A 22,133-nucleotide genomic window follows, 5' to 3' on the forward strand; every position below is an offset into this window, starting at 1 on the left:
CAGCTGACCGATTGTAAAACATTACCCTTTTTCAAGTTTTTATATTCTTGTGTAGTCCATACTGAGCCTGTGAACTTCTGTCTGTAACTCCAGAAATATATTTGTAGATTTAAGATTAACCCAACACTGTATACAGCTGTACGCTTGTGATACCTTACCCATTTACTGCTTTTTATATAGTGGTCAAATCCATACTGGGACAGTGAGAGTCTCTTTCTGACTCTGGAAATATCTACTGAGATTTACTATTACCCCAATACTGTATGCAGCTGTATGCTTCTGATCCATTACCCTTTTACTGTTTTTTATATTGTGTAATCCATACTGACCCTGAGAGCGTCTGTGTCTGCCTCATGAAATGTCTATGGAGATTTAGAATGTTTAAACTATACTATATATATCTTGTATCTGGTCATACAGTACCCTTTTTCAACTTGTTACATTATTGTCAAATCCATACTGAGCGTCTGAAAAACATACAGAATTTTTTTAGTATTTTAAGTGGACTATATATACCTTGTATCTGTTGAACCAGTACCCTTTGTGCCCGAAATTCATCCTCCACCCACCACTCAAAGTGCATCATTGACACTTGGAACATTGGCACACATGTGTGATTATTTCTTGCGCATTTTCTTTTTATATTATGATGTGATCCATACTGAGCCTGTGAGAGGCTGTGTGTTACTCTTGAAATACATATGTAGATCGCCAAATGACCCCAGCACTGTATACAGCAGTACGCTTGAGATCCATTCCCCTTTTACTGCTTTTTATATTGTTGTGTAATCCATACTGGGCCTCAGAGCGTCTGTGTCTGCCTCCTGAAATAAATACAGAGATTTTGAATGTTGAAACTATACTATATATACCTTGGATCTGGTGATACTGTACCCTTTTTCTACTTTTTAGTTTGTTGTCGAATCCATACTGGCCATGACAGCGTCTTTGTCTGCCTCCTCAAATATATACGTAGATTTATAATGTTGAAACTATACAATATATCCCTGTTATCTGGTGTTAAAATGAAACGCCACGCAGGACAAGGGGTTACTCAGTACCGGGCCTTTCATGCTCTTTTAAGGGGGAAGTATGTCACAGTGGTGATTGGGACCCGGCCCGTGGCTCTGGGTGTCCAATAAAGAAGATGACAGTTCAGATGAGGGGGGAAGATGGTATGATAATTAATTTGGAAAAGGGGGATCGTGGCATCACCCGTGGTACTCGGCTAGGGTAGCCGACGCTGCAATGCAGATCCTCTGTGTCGGTGTTAAAGCAGACAAGATGATGAAGCTCTCCACGGCCAGAGCTGTATCCCAGGGTAGTTGAGATGGTGTTTGTGAGCCGTTGACGGTGATGGTGAGTGTAGCATGTGTAGCAGGCGAGTTGTAAAAGCCACCAAGGACTCAGTTGGGTGCAGTTTCTGAGTTTTTTCTCAAATGCTTTGTGCACAAAATGACCCGATTGGTACTGTGTCATCCGAGGGAGGGGTCCGGCAAACTCAAAGGTAGATCAGGAACACCTGTTCAAGACTCCTCCTTGTGCATCCTTTCTAGGCCGTGTCTCTGCACTGATCTCTCCCTTCCTTCCTGCTGTGGGCCTTCGCAAACAGTATCCCAAGCCGGCAGCCACGGGTCACACCGGGCGACATGGGTCAGGCTCCGGGGTCCTTTATTCCAACTGCTGCCTTTTGATTATTGAATGTGGCTGTGACTGAGGCACTTAAAGTTACCTCAGACTCCGTCTTTCTAGCTGAGCCCTGTATTTCTCCACTACCTTCAGGAGCCACCTTCCCCAACAAGGACTGGTCCTTCCGTCTCCACAAACGGGCTTCACAGGTGGCTTATTGCACTTCCCATGCCCCAAGGACCCCTTCTTTCCAGTCTAGGAGCATGGACAAGATTTTTCTCTTTTCTCTGACCCTCAGCCCTCTCGCAGCAATCCTGCTCTTACTCTGTCCTGTCACCGACTGACAACTCTCTAGAAAGATCCATTTACCTCAGACTAGCACCACCCATCAACTGTCAGCTTGCTGTCTCTGATTGGATGCCCACAATCACTCCACTACCTAAGCTCCTCCCACTGTACCTACCTTCCACACTAACCCCCAACACCCTTTCCTAGTCAGTCTGGGATGAGGCCATCCTCCCGCCGGGTACACCCAGAAAGCACTGACTAACATGTGTGTGTGTTGAGTGCAGGGTTAGGAGTCCTGAGTGGTGATCCCTCCTTACCTGAGGGTGGGATACCACACCTTTGGATGAAGTTCAGTACCTCTGTGGTGACCGCACCCTCAGGGGCGCCATAGTACCCTTTCTCAACTTTCTATATTGTTGTTGGATCCATACTGGGCCTGAGAGCATCTGTGTTTGCCTCCTGAAATGTATATGGAGATTCAGTATGTTTAAACTATACTATATATACCTTGTATCTAGTGATACTGTACCCTTTTGCAAATTTTTATATCATTGTATAATCCATGCTGAGCCTGTGACCATCTGTGTCTGACTCATGAAATATATACGGAGATTTACAATTATCCCTAGTCTGTATAGAGCTGTCCGCTTCTGAAACAGTACCATATATCTGCTGGTATTTTTAGTCCATTTTCACAATAATTATTACGTATGGTGGAAGAGGCCGCGGACGTGGGTGTGGGAGGACCAGCGGTACTGATGGTGGTGGTGGTGCATCTGCTGGTATTGACAAAAGCACAATAGCAGCTAAGGCAGGAGGTGTTGAGCCTGAGTAATCAGCTGGCACAAGAAGGCCTTTAAGGCTCCCTTTTCTGGGAGTAGGTAAACTGCTTTTAAAGCCAGAGCATCAGGAACTGGTTTTGTCTTACATTGCCAAAAAAGCCTCCAGCTCTATCGCCTCCTCTTCTGAAGTTTTTAAAAAATGCAAGCAGTGAGTCGTCAGTGCAGGCTTCTGGTCAGGAACCACCCCTTTCCTTGTCTCCTTCACCCCCTCTAAAAGTGAAGGATGCGGCAGCCCACACTTCAGATTACTCCATGGAGCTGTTTTCACAGGTTAAGCCTGTATTATCAAGTGAAATTCTGAATTCCCCAGTCCAACTTGAAATGGAAATGGAGTGCACTGATGCACAGCCACTGCTAGATGATTCTGATGGTACATTGACCCACAGCACTACATTCCCCTCACACTCTACAGAGCCAGAATGTGACACTGATGAAACTTAGGTGCCCCTTCCCACTTACTATACCACCTTACACGGTGACACAGAGGAAGGTGCAGATGATAGTGCCGGTTCCCTGAACAGGTGGGGGGGGGTCCTACTCATGGGCGACGGCAGTGGCACAAGGCCCCTTATAGTATGCAAAAGTGTCTCTGCCGGTGGGAGGGCCCACTCGCCGTCAGACATACCGTCGTACTATGAGGGGCCCTGTGCCAGGGCCATCGCCCACGAGTGGGCCCCCCATGCTTGCTCAGGGCCACAGCACTTGCAATACTTACCTCTCCCTGCTCCACGGCTGTGACATCTTCCACCTTTCCTGACAGTGACATTCAGGTTACAGAGTGCGATGACATCATGTCTGTATGCCCTCTATCGAAACAGTACAAGTGCAGAAAGCTTTAAAATGGCAATTATGAGGAGTCCAGAGTAGAGCAGTGCCCAGTGATGAGAGGTATTTAATTTTTTAAATGTTGGGAGCATTTTTTGGGGAGCAATATACACTGGAGAAAGATATATGGGGCCCATCATACACTGGAGCATCATCCATTTGGTCCATCATATACTGGAGCATTCCAAATGGGGGACATCAGACACTGGAGCAGCATTTATGGGGCCCATTATACACTGGAGCATTAGAAATGGGGCCCATTATATATGGAGCATTATTTGGGCCCATAAGACAGTGGAGCATCATCCATGGGGACCAACATATACTGTAGCATTATGTGGAGCTCATCATTTACTGTATGGAACATTATATGGGACCAATTGTTCTGTATGGAGAAATATATGGGGCTCATTATTCTGTATGGCGCACTAGGTGCTGGCCATAATACTGTATGGAGTAATATACTGTCCGGTTTTTGAGCTATTGTAGAATTTAAAATAGATATCAGTCATGTCATGTAAGCAGTGAAGTATTTTTCATTGTACTATACCTATATTTCTGTGCCGTATCGGAGCATTATGAATTATGGTATGTGTTAAAGGGGCGCACTGACACTCTTTGGCCCAGGGCACACGAAAACCTGGCGTCAGCCCTACCCCCCCACAACTTTAGCTAAATAACCCCCAGTTTTCAGTGCGTATCTATTATTATAAAGTAAATTAAGGTTGCCAAGCGTAAGTAATAAGAATTGATGTTGTTGGCATTGAAATGGGCACTGTAGGTGTGTTTACTGTCCTCCACTCCCTGCCGACTTTGCTTCTCCATTGACTTGCATTGGGTTTCGTGTTTCAGTCGGACCCCGACTTTTCGCTATAGTCGGACAATTTCGTTCGAACCGACTTTTAGAAAGTTGGGTTTCATGAAACCCGACTCGACCCGAAAAAAAGGAAAATTCGCTCATCTCTACTACCAATGTAATATATTAAATTCTGTGTAAGGAATGTAATTTAGCATACATAGGCTGCACTACTAGTAAATTAAAAGTGCGTATTTCTGGACATCTTCCGGACATAGAGAATAATAATATGGAAACTAGAAATATATCAATGGCCTCAAGGCATTTCATTACACAGCATCAAGGAAACATGAAATCATTACAAATTGTCGGGATCGAGCACTTAGAAAATTTTAAATGAGGAGGGGACACTAAAAGATGCCTCCTAACCAGGGAGTCATTTTGGATATTTAATCTGGGCGCTAGATATCCTAATGATCTAAAAAAGAAATGAAGTTATGTATCCTTATTAGGTTGTTCTCATATGTATTATATGTGCGCTCTGTTTTATATTGTTTTTAAATGATATTATTGACGATTAGATACTACCCATTTATTTCCAGTATTTATCATAATATGTATACGGCTGGCTTAAGACCTTACTAAATAAGATCATGTGATATGTTTATGGAACCTTATTGGTTCCTCACAGCTAAAAGTATTATAGGTTGTAACTAGTATTCAGCTGTGACAAAGACCCATTACAGGGTCAAAACGCGTTGCTGTTTCTTTATGCTGTACTAGCACATCCACTGGATTACAGAGGAGTACACCTTCCTGTCAAGTTTTTACTTATGTTTGAATAATGGAATTCACTTTGGAAGCTGGAGCGTATATCTTCTCTCGCTGCTGCATGTCCAGGGTCTGGACTCAAGCTCTGTGATCCGGTGGTGGTTGGTGAGCTGGCTAGGGCTTATTGCCCAATTTATATATTTTCTAGAAGGAGCAGCAACCCTCTTACAGAGAGGTAACACTAGGACCACAAAGGCATTAGGTGTGTGATGTGGCGCCACCATAGAGGCATGCAATTGGGCAGCATGGTGGCTCAATGGTTAGCGCTGCAGCCTTGCAGTTCTGGAATCCTGGGTTCGAATCCCACCAAGGACAACATCTGCAAGGAGTTTGTATGTTCTCCCCGTGTTTGCGTGGGCTTCCTCCCGGCACTCCGGTTTCCTCCCACACTCCAAAGACATACTGATAGGGAATATAGATTGTGAGCCCCACCAGGGACAGTGATGAAAATGTGTGCAAACTGTAAAGCGCTGCGGAATATGTTAGCGCTATGTAAAAAATAAAGATTATTATAAAAAAAGGCACCATCGATGGCCAATGTGACGTTCATAGTGATGGTTGAACCACCTGATATTTTAACAAGTCGTTCTATAGAAACAGGGTTAGAATCCCTTGAATCCTATCAATCCTATCAGTCTCTATGAAATTTTGCACTTTCTAAAAGGAGAAATGTTATCCCTCAATTCTTCCAGCGTCAAGAATGAGATCAGAGAGGTATTTCCCTAAAATGAATTTGGAAAAGGCTGTCGTAAACGCCAAGGACAGAATCCTGTCTTTAATACTTTTAAGAAATGATACATGTGCAAAAATTGTTAAAATGAAAAAATAGAATTAACTAAAATGTTTAATTTACTAAAATACATTTTCAATTAATTAAAACATTGGCAATTATTTATTTATATTAGAGCACATGCAAAAATCATGGCCAATAAGTGTTCTAATGTCAAAATGTTTCTTACCAAGTACTCCAACTGTACAGCTGAGAAGAATTACCATTATTAAGAGGAAAACTATGATTGTGCCAGTCCAAACATTACTTTGTTTCTTTTTAACATGTTGTGTTCTTGGATCTGTAACAGATTAAGAGAGAACAAATTAATTTTTTTTTGTCTCTTAGATAACTCAAGATATACCTTTGTCTTTGGGTCTCGTTTCTTTCTTGAGATAACACCACACCTTTTATTGTACATGACAAGGGTCACCTTAATAAATGATCTTTATACTACACCAAATAAACCTCTATAAATATATAAAAAATTACTGCATTCCAGAATAGGCCTTTTCAGTATATACATATGGTCTATTTTTTAAAGAGATTGTCCACTACCTGAACATCCCCTTTTTAAATAAAGCAGTCCCCTTTATAAAATAAAAAACTCAGTGTACTCACCTTGCTACCAAAGCTTTTCGAGCGATGTCAGAGACAGATTTTCCGGGGCTCACGTTACATTGTTAGGCTATGTGAATCCTCCAGCCACTGATACGTGGGCCCCAGGAGACCCGGCACCAACATCACTGCAATGGCACCGATACAGGAGGTGAGTATATGGTGTTTTTATTTCTTTGAGGTAGGCTACTTTATTTCAAAAGGGGTTATCCACCAACTGGACAACTCCTTTTAGCAATTTTGCAACCAATTTTATACTGCACCAATTAGTAAAAAAATATATATTTATATATTGCTTTGGTATACAGCTCCTAAGGACTTATGTATTCCCATGGTTACAGTCTAAAAACATTGTGTGGATTCTGAACTTGCAGTCATGTGCGTCTCACTCTATGCATCCTATTTTTTCTAGCCTACTTATGTAGATGGGAGGAAGTGTAAGAATATAGTGCACAACTACAGTCTGTGGAAATCTCGGAGGCACAAAGATCTGACAGAGTCGCAAAGCAAGGCAGTAATTGTTTATATATCCATATTTGGAAGTAGTGGTATGGTTGAATCAGCATTTGTCTGCAAATAAAAATTGCATCACTTTTTCATGTATCCAAAATGCCTAGCATGAGAAATTTAGCCTAAAAATCAGATGCAAATCACTTTGGAGGTGCACTAGGGGTGGGTCAGTGCACTTGGAATCATTCTCTCAAGGGCATTGACATGCCACTAGTGCACTTCCATCCTGATTTGCATATGGTTTTAAAGCTACATTTCTCATAGTTACAACATTGGAACTAACAAAGAAAATTGTATCATTTTTATTGGGGACAAGTGTCCAACCCAACTATACTTATTCTTCACAATCTAAAAATATGCTGAGAGGTTCCCTTCAAAATATATTAAGAAACTTTTCAAAAGTATAAAAAAACTTTTAATCTAATTTCAGCTTTATTTGACAATCTACGTTCATTAAAGGTGTTTTCCAGTTTTGGGGAAACTCCCTTACCCTAGCTCAGTTTCTTTGAAAGATAACAAAGTTTGCTTTGCATATTCTCTACTTGTCAAGCACTGGTTCACTTTTCCTTCCGATGTTTGTTAATATCTGCAGCACTGATGTCCCCTTCAACAGTGTGGCAGCCAATCAGTGAGCTCAGAAGCTTTGCCCAACTTCACGACATGGGCCGCTCAGACCTGCTGTGGTCACTGATTGGCTGCAGTGCTGTCATTGTGACCTAAGGATGTAGACAAAAAAAAACATCTGGAAGCAGAGATAGAGTCTCAGCACGGGACCCGGGGGGGTAGGTAAAGGATAGTTTGTTTTCTTAAAAAAAAAGGAACTAGAGAACAATGATTTTATGAAACCAGTAAACCACTTTGAGTTTCCATTATAGCTGATTAAATGTAAAAACAATAAGCTCCATATAGTAGTTAATATGAACTTACCAGTGGCTTCTTTTCCATTAGTGATATCCAGCTGTGAATGACTGGATTCCAAGGGAAGATTTAGAAGAGCATACTCAACATGAACTTCCATACTTTTGATTAATTTTAAATAGTACTGTTTTCATATATTTGCTGAAAAATAAAACATTGAAATTAGAAATGTGAGAAGTCCATTTAATGTTTGGAATAGTTTAAGTTTGAGGCTTATGTTGCGCTCCCTAATCTCAAATAGTCAAATGAATATCAATAAGTTATTATTATTATTATTAATAATAATATTATTATAGTAATATAATTAGTAATATAGTAATAATAGTAGCAGAGATGAGTAAATTTATTTGACTTGAATTAAATTCTCCATGAATTCTAGAAAATGTGTATTCTCCAGAATATGGTTTTGTTTTTTCACAATTTGTTCCACTTGGATTCAGCAATCTAATGGCCAGGGTTGGCCACCATTTTGCTGAACCACGTGGGTGTGCAAAAGGTTAAAAAAAAATACTCACCTCATCTGTCCCGCCGCTATTCTGTGTGCCTCTTTTTTTCCCTTTCCCCTGTCACTCATATCCTCTTCGGCCTGCTTTACTCTAAGTCTACACTTCCAGCAGAAGAAAAATGATTTTAAAATCCAAAATGTTGACCTACTGAAATGTATGTTCAGTAAATGCACTCAGTACTTGGTCGGGGCTCCTTTGGCATCAATTACTGCATCAATGCGGCGTGGCATGGAGGCAATCAGCCTGTTGCACTGCTGAGGTGTTATGGAAGCTCAGGTTGCTTTGATAGCAGCCTTCAGCTCGTCTGCATTGTTGGGTCTGGTGTCTCTCATCTTCCTCTTGACAATACCCCATAGATTCTCTCTGCGCTTAAGGTTAGGCGAGTTTGCTGGCCAATCAAGCACAGTGATACTGTTGTTTTTCAGCCAGGTCTTCGTACTTTTGGCAGTGTGGACAGGTGCCAAGTCCTGCTGGAGAATTAAATTTCCATCTCCAATAAGCTTTTCAGCAGAGGGAAGCATGAAGTGCTCTAAAATTTCCTGGTAGACAGCTGCGCTGACTTTAAAAGGACCTACACCAGCAGATGACATGGCTCCCCAAACCATCACTGATTGTGGAAACTTCACACTAGACCTCAAGCAGCTTGGATTGTGGCCTCTCCACTCTTCCTCCAGACTCTGGGACCTTGATTTCCAAATGAAATGCAAAATTTACTTTCCTTGTGGAGTGTGTTCATGACTGCCTTCTGGATATCTGTCAAGTCAGCAGTCTACCCCATGATTGTGGAGCCTACCGAGACAGACTAAGGGGCCATTGTAAATGCTTAGGAAGCTTTTGCTTGTGTTTTTTTGCTAATTATTCTAATTTACAGAGGCAATTATTTTTGTGTTTTCATTGGTTGTAAGCCATAATCATCAACAATAACAGAAATAAACACTTGAAATAGATCACTCTGTTTGTAATGACTCTATATAATATGAGTTTCACTTTTTGTATTGAAGAACAGAAATAAATTAACTTTTTGATGATATTCTAATTTTGTGAGAAGTACCTGTAGTTTGTTTTTGCATCACCATACTTTGAAAGGTATAACTATATATACATATATTTTTTTTCTGCATCTTTGTCATATTAGTGCTTGTTTTCTTGCAGGCCAAGCTGTAGTTTTAAAAAACATAATTTATTTTAATTTAGTGAAAAACATGAGAAATATTGCAAGTGAGGTGAAATGGTGAAAACAAAAACTAATCTGCATTTTTTTTGGGGGGGTGGAAAAGATGGAGACTTTATTTTTATGGCGTTAATTTTGTGGTCAATATAATTTCCAAGTCAATATAATCAAATAAATGCCAAATGTATAAGATTATTTTTTTCATACTTTAGTTAGTGAATTAAATAATTTCAGAACCTTATAAAAACAAAGAATGTTTTGGGAGACCCAAGAAACAGCAATCGTATGTCGATTTTTCTGCTTTAGAATGGGGAAAAGGTAGGTGATTTAAACTATTTATATATATATATATATATAGGTGTTTCACATTGTTAATCTAGCTGTATCAATGATTGCAGGTACGGTTAGATATAATGTTTTGCATTCTAACATGCACCTTATATATGTAAACAATATGATGGTTCTCATAATTACTGCAATGTAATTTTCATACACTTTGATTATTATTTATGTTTAATATATGCTAATTTTTGTATATTGGTAAATTTTAGAGATATGTATAAAAAGTGCACTATTCTATGGTAACACTGTGCTTGACAAAGACCGTGCTGTGAGGACGAAACGTTGCACCACTTGGCACTGGATTAAAGTCCACAATTTTTCCTTTAGCTGGAGTGCTGCCTGTTTTTTTCTATCTATATTTTTGCGTTGGACAACCGCATTATTCAGGCGTATTGCACCCAAAATCTGCTCAAGTTTGTGTTGCTATCTGTTTTTTCTATTTAAAAAAAAAAAATAAATATATATATATATATATATATATATATATATATATATATTATATACAGTGGGGAAAAAAAGTATTTAGTCAGTCAGCAATAGTGCAAGTTCCACCACTTAAAAAGATGAGAGGCGTCTGTAATTTACATCATAGGTAGACCTCAACTATGGGAGACAAACTGAGAAAAAAAAATCCAGAAAATCACATTGTCTGTTTTTTTTTCATTTTATTTGCATATTATGGTGGAAAATAAGTATTTGGTCAGAAACAAGCAATCAAGATTTCTGGCTCTCACAGACCTGTAACTTCTTCTTTAAGAGTCTCCTCTTTCCTCCACTCATTACCTGTAGTAATGGCACCTGTTTAAACTTGTTATCAGTATAAAAAGACACCTGTGCACACCCTCAAACAGTCTGACTCCAAACTCCACTATGGTGAAGACTGAATCTGCAATAGCCAACCAGCTTGGAGTGAAGAAATCAACTGTGGGAGCAATAATTAGAAAATGGAAGACATACAAGACCACTGATAATCTCCCTCGATCTGGTGCGCCACGCAAAATCCCACCCCGTGGGATCAGAATGATCACAAGAACGGTGAGCAAAAATCCCAGAACCACACGGGGGGACCTAGTGAATGAACTGCAGAGAGCTGGGACCAATGTAACAAGGCCTACCATAAGTATCACACTACGCCACCATGGACTCAGATCCTGCAGTGCCAGACGTGTCCCACTGCTTAAGCCTGTACATGTCCGGGCCCGTCTGAAGTTTGCTAGAGAGCATTTGGATGATCCAGAGGAGTTTTGGGAGAATGTCCTATGGTCTGATGAAACCAAACTGGAACTGTTTGGTAGAAACACAACTTGTCGTGTTTGGAGGAAAAAGAATACTGAGTTGCATCCATCAAACACCATACCTACTGTAAAGCATGGTGGTGGAAACATCATGCTTTGGGGCTGTTTCTCTGCAAAGGGGCCAGGACGACTGATCCGGGTACATGAAAGAATGAATGGGGCCATGTATCGTGAGATTTTGAGTGCAAACCTCCTTCCATCAGCAAGGGCATTGAAGATGAAACGTGGCTGGGTCTTTCAACATGACAATGATCCAAAGCACACCGCCAGGGCATCGAAGGAGTGGCTTTGTAAGAAGCATTTCAAGGTCCTGGAGTGGCCTAGCCAGTCTCCAGATCTCAACCCTATAGAAAACCTTTGGAGGGAGTTGAAAGTCCGTGTTGCCAAGAGAAAAGCCAAAACAATAACTGCTCTAGAGGAGATCTGCATGGAGGAATGGGCCAACATACCAACAACAGTGTGTGGCAACCTTGTGAAGACTTACAGATAACGTTTGACCTCTGTCATTGCCAACAAAGGATATATCACAAAGTATTGAGATGAAATTTTGTTTCTGACCAAATACTTATTTTCCACCATAATATGCAAATAAAATGAAAAAAAAAACAGACAATGTGATTTTCTGGATTTTTTTTTCTCAGTTTGTCTCCCATAGTTGAGGTCTACCTATGATGTAAATTACAGACGCCTCTCATCTTTTTAAGTGGTGGAACTTGCACTATTGCTGACTGACTAAATACTTTTTTTCCCCACTGTATCTTATATCTATACATATAAAATTGAATGTATGTGTGTGTCAGCAATCTATCACGAAGCATCTTTCATTTCACCAGAGCTGTTTAAAAGAAGCTGAGCTGTGATTGGTTGCTATGAGCAACAGTATTCCCACCGGCCAACACAACACCTCTGCAGACACTGACCGGGTGGGAGAAATCTTGCATCCCTGGGAATGTAAGCTCCCAGACATTGTCTGCCCCCCAGAAAGGAGCAGAGAGCACATGGCAGAAATGAATCATCCCCTCCCTGCCCATATACCCATCACACATCCTCCATCCCATAGGCACATCTTCCCTCTTAAAGGGATCTCCGGTATGGAAGTTAGGGCAAATCCCTCAGTGCTCTGATTCTGACCCCAGGCTTCTATTAAAGGGATCATTGGTATGGAAGTTAGGGCAAATCCATCCAGTGCTTTGGTTTTGACCCCATGCCTCTCTTAAAGGGATCGCGGAAGTTTGGACTGTTCCACTCAGCTCTATGGTTCTGACCCTAGGGTCTCTTAAAGAGATCATTGGTGTTTAAGTTAGGGCAATTCAACTAAGTGCTCTGGTTCTGACTCCAGGCCCCTCTTAAAGGGATCCCCGGTATGGAATTGAGGGCAAATTGACTGTGCTTTGGTACTGACCCCAGGCCTCTCTTAAAGGGATCTTCAGTATGGAGGTTAGGGCAATTCCACTCAGCATTCTGGTTCTGACCCCAGGCTCTCTTAAAGGGATCTGTTATGAATGGGTCACCGAGGAGGATAACAGGGCCAGGCCAAGCCACAGAAAACCAGAGAGGTTGGAAACTAGGCAGATTGCAGACCCCTGATCCTATCCACACAACTAGCAGTAGCCGTGGAGAGTACCTACGATGCCCTAGATGCCTCGGCATTGCCAGAGAACTAACTCCGCCTAAAGCAAGAAAGGTGAAATCTAAACTGCCCCGGAGCAGACCCCAAAGGAATAGACAGCCCCCAAACATATATTGTCAGTGAGACAAGATGAAAACACATACACAGGCAGAAAAATAGACTGAGCAAATGATGAGGCCCAAACTGACTAGACAGGACAGGAAAAGAAAGACACTGTCTGCAATCACGCAAAAAACCCTGAAAATCCAACAAGTCTGATGCACAAAAACACTGAAGTCACACGTCTTCGCCCCCACTTTATCAGCACTCTGGTATATACTGAAAGCAAAGCAAAAAGAGACCAATATAACAGGAGACAAAACAAACTGACACAAGCAGTAACATATGGGCTGTGATCCAGCACAGCCCCAGCAGGAGCAAGCTGACCCGCACAAAGCAGAGATAGACAAAACCAGATCAAATGCAAAAAGATTAGCAAAGGAGCCACTTAGCTGAACCATGCAGGAACAGAGCAGGAGACATCAGACCTCAGAAGGCACAGGAAGAAAATCACTAGCAGGGATTGAAGGAAGTCAGCTGTCTTAAATACACCAGTCAGAAACCCCAGATATCCAATCGTCATCATCATTATCAGGTTGCAAGCCTCTGTCAATCTGACCAGCTCCACTACCTCCAGTAACCACCAGAGGGATCCCAGAAAGAGAATTCACAACAGGGATCCCCGGTATGGAAGACAGAGCAATTGCCTTCAAATGCTCCGGTACTGACCTCAGGCTCTCTTAAAGGGATCTCCTGTTTAGAAGTTAGGGCAAATCCCTCAGCACTCTGATTCTGACCCAGGATTCTATTAAAGGGATCATTGGTATGCAAGTCAGGGCAAATCCACACAGCGCTCTGGTTCTGATGCCAGGCCTATCTTAAAAGGATCCCTAGTATGGAAGTTAGGGCCATTCCACTCAGAGCTCTCGTTCTGACCCCAGGCTAATGGGATGATGTGGGATATTAGGGGTAGTAGTCCGGTGGCTCTGGCTGATGGGATGATATGGGATAATAGGGGTAGTAGTCCGGTGGCTCTGGCTGATGGGATAATGTGTGATATTAGGGGTAGTAGTCCGGTGGCTCTGGCTGACAGAATGATGTGGGATATTAGAGTTAGTAGTCCAGTGGCTCTGATGGAATGATGTGGGATATTAGGGGTAGTAGTCTCGTGGCTCTGATGGGATGATGTGGAATATTAGTGGTAATAGTCCGGCGGCTGTGATGGGATGATGTGGGATATTAGGGGTAGTAGTCCGGTGGCTCTGATTGGATGATGAGGGATATTAGGGGTAGTAGTCTGGTAGCTCTGACGGGATGATGTGGGATATTATGGGTAGTAGTCCAGTAGCTTTGATGGAATGATGTGGGATATTAGGGGTAGTAGTCCGGTGGCTCTGATGGGATGATGTGGGATATTAGTGGTAGTAGTCCGTTGGCTCTGGCTGAAAGGATGATGTGAGCTATTAGGGATAGTGGTCCGGTGGCTCTGGCTGACGGGACGATGTGGGATATTAGGGGTAGTTGTCCGGTAGCTCTGGCTGATGGGATGATGTGTGATATTATAGTGACTGTGGCTTTGAGGAGTGGGCGGGGCTCTACACTCAGCTTTATATATATATATATATATATATATATATATATATATATAATCATTATAATTTGTTATAACTAACTGTAGTTAGTTACTGTGCCCGGGCAATGCTGGGCTCTTCAGCTAGTATACCGTATATACTCGTGTACAAGTCGACCCGTGTATAAGTCGACCCCCCCTAATTTAACCTAAAAAAACTGGGAAAATGTATTGACTCGCGTATAAGTCGAGGGTGGGAAATGCAGCCTTAGTGGGAGACAGCAGGAGGCTGAGAGAGACAGCAGGAGGATGAGAGAGACAGCAGGAGGCTGAGAGAGAGAGAGGCAACTTATGACAAGCTAACAAGCCTTTCACTTTATTGTTTTTTTAATACAGTATTTCATAACCTCATAGCAGACTCCGTATGGGCCGTGCTAGAGGAAAACCCAGTCACCCACCTCACCTCCGCTCTTTTCAGCACGCAGCTGCGTATGAGAATCAGAGCAGGGAGGGGGTTGGGGTGGGAATGCAGGACAGAGGAATTGAAAGTTAGAGGTGCAGAGCCGGAGGGGGAGGCGGGCCAGAGCGGCCAATTGCATTACTCCTAAGTTCTCTGACTGGTGATTCACCAGTCAGAGAGAAAGCTTCAGTGTTGCAGAGCCGGAGGGGGAGGCGGCCCAGAGCAGCCACAGCGGCCAATTACATTCGTGGTACCTTCTCTGACTGGTGATTCACCAGTCAGAGAGAAAACTACAGCTCTGCAAAGCCGGCGGGGGAGGCGGGCCGAACCGAGGCTACTCATAAAGATGACATGGTGCTGGAGCAACGCGGAGGACATCGCCGTGTGCTAGCAGTATGCTGGCCGGACTGCCGCGTCCCCGCAACACCTCCCGAAAAGTAAGTTTGACTTAAAAACTTGCTTGACTCGCGTATAAGTCGAGGGGGGTCTTTTTCAGCCCATTTTTTGGGCTGAAAAACTCGACTTATAAGCGAGTATATATGGTATATATATATATATATATATATGTACACCATGTTCCAAATTATTATGCAAATTGTTCTTAAGTGTCCAAGCATTTTGTTTTTTTTAATGAAACCCATTGATGGTATCGTGTCTCAGGGTTCTTTGGATCACTGAAATCAATTTTAGATACCTGTGATAATTAGTTTGCCATGTGAGCCCAATAAAAGGAAAACTGGATGTTCCACACTATTGAGCAGGCCACAGTTTTCAAGTAACATGGGAAAAAAAAAGGATCTTTCTGCTTCCGATAAACATCAAATAGTGCAATGCCTTGGTCAAGGGATGAAAACATTAGATATTTTCCAAAAACTTAAGCGTGATCATTGTACTGTTAAGAGATTTGTGACTGATTCTGAGCCCAGATGTGTTCGTGCTGATAAAGGCAGAATGAGAAAGGTTTCTGCCAGCCAAGTTCATCGGATTAAGAGAGCAGCTGCTAAAAAGCCATTAAAAACCAGCAAACAAATATTTGAAGCTAAAACCATTCCCAACAAAAGGAGAATAGGATATATAATATCAATGAAAAATCCAATGATGTGAAGACAGAAAAATGTCAACCCCAAAATCTATGAAAAACGGACTTAAAATTGTATACTCCAGATAACAATACAATGTACCAACAAAATGGAGTTCCATACAAAGAATAATAAAAATTGTATCACTTTTATCATATCGATTTTTACATATATGTAACAAACAAATAAAAAAACCCTAAAAAACTTCCTTTAATTACATGGGTCTAGGGCATGTAAAAAAATTAATTGCACATAAGCCATAAAAATGTATTACAATCTTGACATAAGAATCCCACATGTTGTCTCACTGCCCAGTAGCTTCATACAAATTAGAATTTGACAAGATTTTGCAAAAAGCTTTTGATTTGGGAATTAATAATAAAAAAGTTTTTGATGGTTTAAGGGTGGAGTATCCTAAAATTCCTACCCTGTACCTGTTGCCTAAAATTCACAAAGACTCTGCAAATCCTCCCAGGAGGCCAATTGTCTCCGGTATTGATAGCCTATGTGATTCGGCCTGCAAGTTTGTTGATTTTTATTTAAAAGTCATGGTTGAGGCATTACCTTCATATATACGAGATACCACCTATATGCTTACTAAAATGGAGGGGGTTATTTTGGAACAGGACATGTGGCTAGTTACGGCTGATGTCGAGTCTCTATATACATCTATATCCCATGAGGATGGCATTAGGGCGGTCCGCTTCTTCCTGGAGAATAGCAACTGGGACGGTGAATTATGTAATTTTACCATTGAGATTTTCCAGTTTGTGCTGACCCATAATGTATTTGTTTTTAAAGACAGATATTATTTACAGAAACGTGGTACTGCCTTGGGGGCAGCTTGTGCCCCAGCCTATGCCATCCTGTTCATTGGTTACTGGGAGAGATTGCTATTCCATTAGGATGGGGTCTCTCACAGTGACCGGGTGCAGTGTTGGCATAGGTATATTGATGATATATTTTTTATTTGGCAGGGTAGTGAATCAGATATACGTGACTTTATGGGCCAGCTCAACTGAAATCCATATAACATCCATTTAACATATAAAATTCACCAACGTAAAATTGATTTTTTGGATATCATGTTGGAGGTTGATGAAAGGGGAGTGATGCATACGGATGTTTTCCGAAAGGAGACATCCATAAACTCGTTATTACATGCATCATCCTCCCTTACCTCACATACTATTAAAGCCGTTCCAGTTGGCCAATTTCTTAGGATGAAGTGGATCTGCTCAACCAATGAGAAATTTGAGGTGCAATCAATTGATTTAAAGGATAGGTTTAAGTCACGAGGGTATAGTAACCGCTGTATAAAAAATGGTTATTTAAGAGCTAAAAAAAACAGAACGTCATCAATTATTGTTTAATAAAGAGAAAAAAACAGCCTCTGATTTCAACATTAGATATATCTCTACATATAACTGTTATTGGAGGCGAATGCAGGAAATTATTGGCAGACATTGGTCTGTTTTATTGACGGATCCTATTCTGGCTCATAATATTCCTGAAAGACCTTGTTTCACAGCAAGACGTGGCAAATGTATTAAGGACCATTTGGTTAAGAGCCACTATGTGGCCAAAATTACCAATCCTTTAAATCCTGATAATAAACATCCAACATGGGGATTTTTTCCCTGTGGTGATTGCATGGCATGTACCTACAAAAATCTCATTAGAGGTACACAATTTGTGCCATCAAATGGTAAAAAAACTTTTAAGATTCGGCATCAACTAAGTTGTAGCAGTACACATGTTGTTTATGTGGCCACATGTCCTTGTTCCAAGATTTATGTGGGGCTGACCTCGCGTCAGCTCCGCATTCAAGCGAGAGAACATGTGAGGGACATTACTAATGCTCGTAAGATTGAAGATGTGAGCACCCTCAAAACCCTTCTGAAACATTTTCGGTTGGTACATAATGGTGACCCTACTGGTTTGTGAATTATCGGGATCAATCAGGTGCATAGTGGTAGTAGGGGGGCAACATTAAACGTTTGTTAGCACAAACAGAATGCAAGTGGATTGTGGACTTGGATTCCATGGCCCCTAATGGGCTGAATTAAAAACTTAGTTTTGCCCCCTTTTTGTAAATCCCTTGTTATTCCATTTGTTTTTAGGTTCTCTTTGTGCTGTTTTTTATTTTTTATTTTTTACTTTTTATTCTTCATTTTTTATTTATTTTTTATTTTTTTATTCTTAATTTTATTAATAAAATTATTTCATTTATTTAAAAAATTTTTTTTTACTATTATCATATTTTTTTCATTATTTTGTGTTTTAATTATTGATTGTTCTTTGTGTCTCTTTTTTAGAATTAGGTGTTCTCCTATATCTGGTGTTCTTTATTTATGTAGCCTAATGTAGGCATGAAAATCCGGTTTGAAGAATGATGGGCGCAAAACAACATGACGTCGTACTGTGAAGAATGATATTTTTGGCATGTTCTTGGAATTTTTTTGGACTGTTGTCTCATAAATAATGCACTTTATTGTCTATATCTAACTTTTTATAATGTTTTATCATGTTTTTTTACATGAACATTTTTTTCATGTCATCACCTTATTGGTTGTATTTTGTGTCATTACTATCACATCATTATTCACGATTTATTTTTATTATTTTTTATTTTTATTCTCATTATTTTTTACTTTTTTATTTGTCACTTTTCGTGATATTGATACTCATTTATATTTGTTTGCACTACAATTGCACATAATCACATTATGATTATATTTATTTTCACTTGGTATATGATTGACTTATACACCACGTTTTATCAATTGGAGTAATTGTATCTGTATTTGTTATTAATTATTATATTTAAGTAGGGACTGTCCTTATCCTCTTATGAACAGCCACAATTTATCTTTTTAGCACTTTACCGGTTATATGTGCTGGACGTTTTTCATCAGCACATAATGATTATTATGGCGATTTATGTCTAACGCATGCGTGCGTGCGTGACATGGCTTCCTCGGCTTCAGATTACTAGCGCGCATGTCCAGTGACGTAAACTGGGGATTTCCCCATGACTTGCGCGCTCGGTGAATGCTAGGAAGCGATGCAACTTCCTCCAGCGTTGATCTTTCAACACATGCGCACTTTGGACACCTAACACCGGTTAGGAGACTTTTTCCTTACTCCCTTTTTGATAAAGCACACGCGAAACGTGCGTCAAAAGGGTGGCACAAGGCTTCTGGGCACAACTGTATTATTTATGGGTAAGCACCAATAAGCATGTTTTGTGATAATATATGGTTGTCCTCCAACTAAACGCTGGGCTGTTTACTGATTGAGGGTTAATTCCCATTGTATGAGACTTAATGCCTGCAGTCCTTTGAGGACGTATATACATATATTTTTTCATACGCTATTAACATGTGGGATTCTTATGTCAAGATTGTAATACATTTTTATGGCTTTTGTGCAAATAATTTTTTTTACATGCCCTGGACCCATGTAATTAAAGGAAGATTTTTTTAGGTTTATTTATTTGTTTGTTACATATGTGTAAAAATTGATATAATAAAAGTGATACAATTTTTATTATTCTTTGTATGAAACTCCATTTTGTTGGTACATTGAAATATTTGAAGCTGCTGGTGCCTCTGGAGTACCTCGAACCTCAAGGTGTAGGAATCTTGCTTACTGATGAGTGTCGAGCAACCCTGAATGGTCCAGATGGATGGAGTAGTGGATGGTTGGTGGATGGCCACCATGTCCCAACAAGGCTGCGACATCAGCAAGGAGGAGGAGGAGTCATGTTTTGTGCTGGAATCATGGGGAAACAGCTGGTAGGGCCCATTACGGTTCCTGAAGGTGTGAAAATGACCTCTGCAAAGTATATAGAGTTTCTGACTGACAACTTTCTTCCATGGTATAAAAAGCAGAAGCTCTCCAAAAACTCACAAGTTCAGTGGATGCAAGAATTGTGAAGGTGATATCATAGAAGAGTTCCTATGTTAACATGTAACTTGGCCTATTAGGATGTTTTGCAGTTAAATAGCTTTTGTGGTCAGTGAATATGACCTCCTAATGCTGCACATTCCACTAATGAGCATTTTCAGTTCTTAAAAAGATATCAAATGTTTAGAAATTCTATTGTGCCTAATAATTTGGAACAGTGCATTTTGAGTTTTTATTCATTTTGGAGATTATACTGTTATCATTGGGAGGTTTCTTCAATAAAATTCGATGTATACTCTAACGGATGATGAGTTTTATTAGACTGACTGTCATTTGCACCAACCATTTTGGAAAATCAGAGAAAAATACAATTTGCATAATAATTTTGAACATATATATTTAGTTATGTGAGTGTACATATATGTATATATATTTATACAATATACACATATTTGCATGTGTGTATATATATATATATATATATATATATACTAGCTGAAGAGCCCGGCGCTGCCCGGGCATAGTAACTAACTGTGGTTAGTTATAGCAAATTGTAATTATCCTCCATTCCATAGTCCCGTGCCCATATACCCATCATACATATCCACGATCCCATAGGCCCGTGCCCATATACCATCATACATATCCTCCATCCCATAGTCGAGTGCCCATATACCCATCACACATCCTCCATCCCATAGTCGAGTGCCCATATACCCATCATACATCCTCCATCCCATAGTCCCATGCCCATATACCCATCATACATATCCACAATCCCATAGGCCCGTGCCCATATACCCATCATACATATCCTCCATCCCATAGTCCAGTGCCCATATACCCATCCTCCATCCCATAGTCAACCATTATGACATCATAGTGAGCGGCGGGGCTTGCAACCTATGATGACATCAGCATCGCCATGGCAACCATTGTGACATCATAATGAGGAGCAGGGCTTGATACACACACTTTTTCCCCATTATGTAGATAGAGGCAAAATTGTTTGGTGAATTGGAACGCGCGGGGTTAATATTTCGCCTCACAACATAGCTTAGGACACTCTTGGGGTTCCGACGTGTGACTGTGCCAAATTTTGTGGCTGTAGCTGCGACGGTGCGGATGCCAATCCCGGACATACACACACACATACATACACACATACATACACACACATACATACACACACACATACATACACACACACACACATACATACACACACACACATACATACACACACACACACACATACACACACATACATACATACACACACTTGAGCTTTATATATTAGATATATAACAACACAGAGCAGCAATATTTGTCAAGTGTACAGGAAATGATACATGGTTTTCTAATTATTTTAAGAATGTTAAATCTGAAAATTGTGAAATACATTTGTATTCAGCCCCTGTAGTCTGATATAAAACATGAAATGCAAAAAGCGTGTTGGGATACTGAACAGTGTGGTCTTTATCTATTATGGTTTATGGTGGGTATAGGCTTGACCTGCGTTTATTCTACCTTTTGTGAGTTCTACTTCAAGGGGTTCTTTCACTTATCATTTGAGATTTATTTTACTTACCCATTGATATGGCTGTTTATGCAACGCTTTAGAATTCTATGGTATTTAGGGACCATTTCTATTGTTTAGTGTCCTTATAAACCCTTGGTCTCTGTGACTAACGTTTGTTAATGTATTTCCCTATACCTTCATTATTACAATGTACTGATGAATTTATACTTATCGTAAAGCTATTTATTTTTGACCACACTGCCTAATCTTTTCATATTGGATTTAGTAGGTATTTCTAATGTTTTTTATTCAGTATTTGTTTACTGTTTTTGTTAATTAGTAAAGTGTTGTTATATTTTGGATATTGTTTCCTTGGTATTTCAATTAATTAATTTTGGTGAGGTAATTAATTACAGGTTTATCTGGTACCTCTAATATTAAGCTAATTACAATATAGTTATTTTGAATAAGGATCTGACGTTCCAATTTTGTTGAATTGTTATTCAATGAGACAGTGCAGATGCGAGTTTTAATTTCAGCTGTATTCGGCGTGAGAAAAAAAAATTACCATACTTCAATTT

At 40.4% G+C, this 22,133-nt stretch overlaps 1 protein-coding gene across 1 annotated transcript in view; it reads right to left on the reverse strand.

Annotated features, from left to right (window-relative positions):
• The window catches only part of LOC141059699 (natural killer cells antigen CD94-like), a 61,789-nt gene that overhangs the window by 37,436 nt on the left and 2,220 nt on the right, over positions 1-22,133 (reverse strand). Inside the window, exons 2-3 of the mRNA XM_073555819.1 lie at positions 8,036-8,167; positions 6,171-6,281 (exon numbers count right to left, since the gene is read on the reverse strand). Coding sequence (XP_073411920.1) covers positions 6,171-6,281; positions 8,036-8,126 — 202 coding nt within the window. The 5' untranslated portion in view covers positions 8,127-8,167. The remainder of the gene's footprint in view (positions 1-6,170; positions 6,282-8,035; positions 8,168-22,133) is intronic.

Source organism: Dendrobates tinctorius, unplaced genomic scaffold (assembly GCF_039654945.1).
Source record: "Dendrobates tinctorius isolate UK_male_01 unplaced genomic scaffold, ASM3965494v1 ptg000230l, whole genome shotgun sequence".
In the NCBI taxonomy this organism is placed as follows: Eukaryota; Metazoa; Chordata; class Amphibia; order Anura; family Dendrobatidae; genus Dendrobates; species Dendrobates tinctorius.